This window comes from Trypanosoma rangeli (assembly GCF_003719475.1).
Source record: "Trypanosoma rangeli strain AM80 chromosome Unknown Tra_15.4_contig_00954, whole genome shotgun sequence".
NCBI lineage: Eukaryota > Euglenozoa > Kinetoplastea > Trypanosomatida > Trypanosomatidae > Trypanosoma > Trypanosoma rangeli.
In genome coordinates, this window is record NW_021706705.1 from 1 (window position 1) to 2417 (window position 2417).

At 49.3% G+C, this 2417-nt stretch overlaps 1 protein-coding gene across 1 annotated transcript, besides 6 other annotated features; it reads left to right on the plus strand.

The window, feature by feature from the left end:
• The first annotated feature begins 55 nt into the window (after positions 1-55).
• Positions 56-108: a microsatellite.
• A 128-nt stretch (positions 109-236) lies between these two features.
• Positions 237-256: a microsatellite.
• Positions 257-317: 61 nt separating this feature from the next.
• Positions 318-335: a microsatellite.
• A 37-nt stretch (positions 336-372) lies between these two features.
• Positions 373-442: a microsatellite.
• A 544-nt stretch (positions 443-986) lies between these two features.
• Positions 987-1008: a microsatellite.
• Positions 1009-1758: 750 nt separating this feature from the next.
• Positions 1759-1820: a sequence feature (A-rich).
• A 110-nt stretch (positions 1821-1930) lies between these two features.
• Positions 1931-2417, plus strand: TraAM80_10419 (acetyl-CoA synthetase; the record flags this gene model as incomplete). Its single annotated transcript, XM_029387037.1, has 1 exon — positions 1931-2417. A coding segment is annotated over one exon (487 nt), but the record flags the coding sequence as incomplete, so codon positions are not given.

A 2417-nucleotide genomic window follows, 5' to 3' on the forward strand; every position in this document is an offset into this window, starting at 1 on the left:
ACTCTCCCACACACGCACACAACCAACGGGCAACACTTTGGCGCTCCAATAACCATTTTTTTTTCTTGTTGTTGTTTTTTGCTTATTTCCTTTTTTGTTTTTCTTTTTCACACATACATGCCATGGGTGCATGGATGCGCGGCGAAACAAAAAGGGGGTTGGCGGCTACGGGCACATTTCCTGACGAATCAAAAGAAACTTTAACGCCGACAGCAACCCACACCAACAGAGAAGGAATATACATATATATATATATTGGGCTGTAAGTTAAAGGGAAGAAAACGCAGACAATGAACAACAGGAGGAAGAAGAAGGATTAATAATAATAATAATAAACTATCCGGCGGCAAAGTAAGATGACAACTATTGATGTTTGTTTTCTTTTTTGCTTTGTTTTTTTTTTGTTTTATCCTTTTTTTTTGTGCTTTACTTTTTTTTTTTTGGGTGGGGAGGGGAAGGGAGGAAAGTGCATGAGATGCGAGGAAAGAGAAGCAGCCCACGGAGTACTGTGCTGGAGAGGAACAAAATAACTAAACTAAGCAACCTCGTCTTTTTTTTTTTTTTTACTTGCCTCCCTCTGTTTCTGTGCGTGGTATTTATATGTTTAGAGTGTTGTTGTCGCTGCCGCTGTTGTGACTATTTGTTTTCTTCAGGTGTGTAATGTGTGCGGCAGTGGCAGCGGCAGCGACAGCGACGAGGTCCCATGAAGAAGCATTACACGCACCAAAGCGGGGGGAGAGAGAAAGGGGAGGAGGGTCTCAGTTAACTAAGTGGGAGACAACAGCGACTATCTGTTGTCTAATGGGAACAAAATGTGCCGTTATATGTGTTGGTAGAACTAAATGTGTGTGAGTAGTAGTCCCACTAATGAGTGAAGAGCATATGTTTGATTTGGTGTGATAAGGCATGTCTCTGTGTGTGTTTGTGTGGGTCGCAGATTTCTCTTTGAGTATTTTGCATAGTGCTACTGATGTGTCTTTTTGTTTTCTCTCTCTCTCTCGCTTTCTCATTACCGTTTTTTTTTGGTGTTTTACCTTAGTGGGGGTGGGTGGGGGGAAGGCGCAGGAACGCGTATGGAGGCCCTCGATGGAGCGCGCTGCTGTAGCCAGCGGCTGCACGTGCGACGGGCGCGGAGTTAAAGGCGGCACCGTCGCACCAACGACACATGCAGCGGCAGCGGCATTGCCGGCCTATGCCAAACTCACACTGACGTCAACCGAGAGTTTCAATGAGGGGCTGTGATAGACCTCGTTTCCCGACTCGGCGCGCGCTGGACGTCTGCTGCCCAGCATTGCTCTTCTGCTGCCGTTGCCGCTGCCAGCGCAGAGGTGGGCGGTTGGTCCGCGGGAAAAAAAATGTTGAATTCTCATTAGCTGTCAACGCCATGCGCAACGTCAGCACCACCAACCCATCACGGCTCCATCCACCTCTTTTTTCTCTTTGCATCGTACGGTAATGGCATGTTGATGATGCCTCTAGCAAGGCGGCGGAAGGTCAATATTTTTCTGCCGTGTTTCTTCATCATCTGTACTTTGCTTGCATTGCACCCACACGCAGACTCGGAGGAGAGTCAAGTGTATACGTTTTTGCGTGCATCTCGACCTACCAGGCGGGGTGCTACGCGGCCAGGAGCTAAGGCTGAAGAGGGTCGAAGACAACAAAATTAACCAGCCTTGGCCAGTGTGGCGGGGTGATGCATGATTGGGTGGAGGCCGGGGCGGTGGTAGCGCAAGCAGAGCAAAGGGCCAACGGAGAGCGAAAAAAAAAACACGCACAAAACGCAATAACAACGAAGAAAAACAGCAACAAGCAAAAACGAAGTTTATGCGTCTGTGTGTCTGTGCTTGCGAAGTTGACATATTTGTTTGCTCCTCCACCCCTGTCACTAAAAGCGGTCTGCAGTATACTAGGCGCACATAGCAAGGGTGTAATGGTAGAAAAAGCGACATATGGGCCAGGATGCACTCGCTGCACCATAGTCGAGCCCTGTAAGGCAAACAGTGCCAGGTCGTACGTGGGAAATTCCCTTGCCGAGCGGCAAGCATTGTACTCTGAATCTGTAAAGGATCCTGCTGTGTTCTGGAGCCGGATTGCGGCCGATAACTTTTACTGGGAAAAGTTGTGGCCCGCGGATAAGCCTGTACTGGAGTACAATTACCACAGGAGCAGAGGAAAAGTTTTTGTGAGGTGGTTTGATGGCGCGATAACCAACATGTGCTACAACGCCCTTGATCGCCACCTCCCGCAGCACAAGAGCCGCGTGTGTTACTACTGGGAGGGTAATGCGGAGGGGGAGAGCAGCACTGTGACGTACGGTGAAATGCATGAGGCTGTTCTGCAGCTGGCAGCTGTGCTGCGGCACCAGTACGGCATCCGTAAGGGCCACGTGGTCACTCTGTACCTCCCAATGGTTCCCT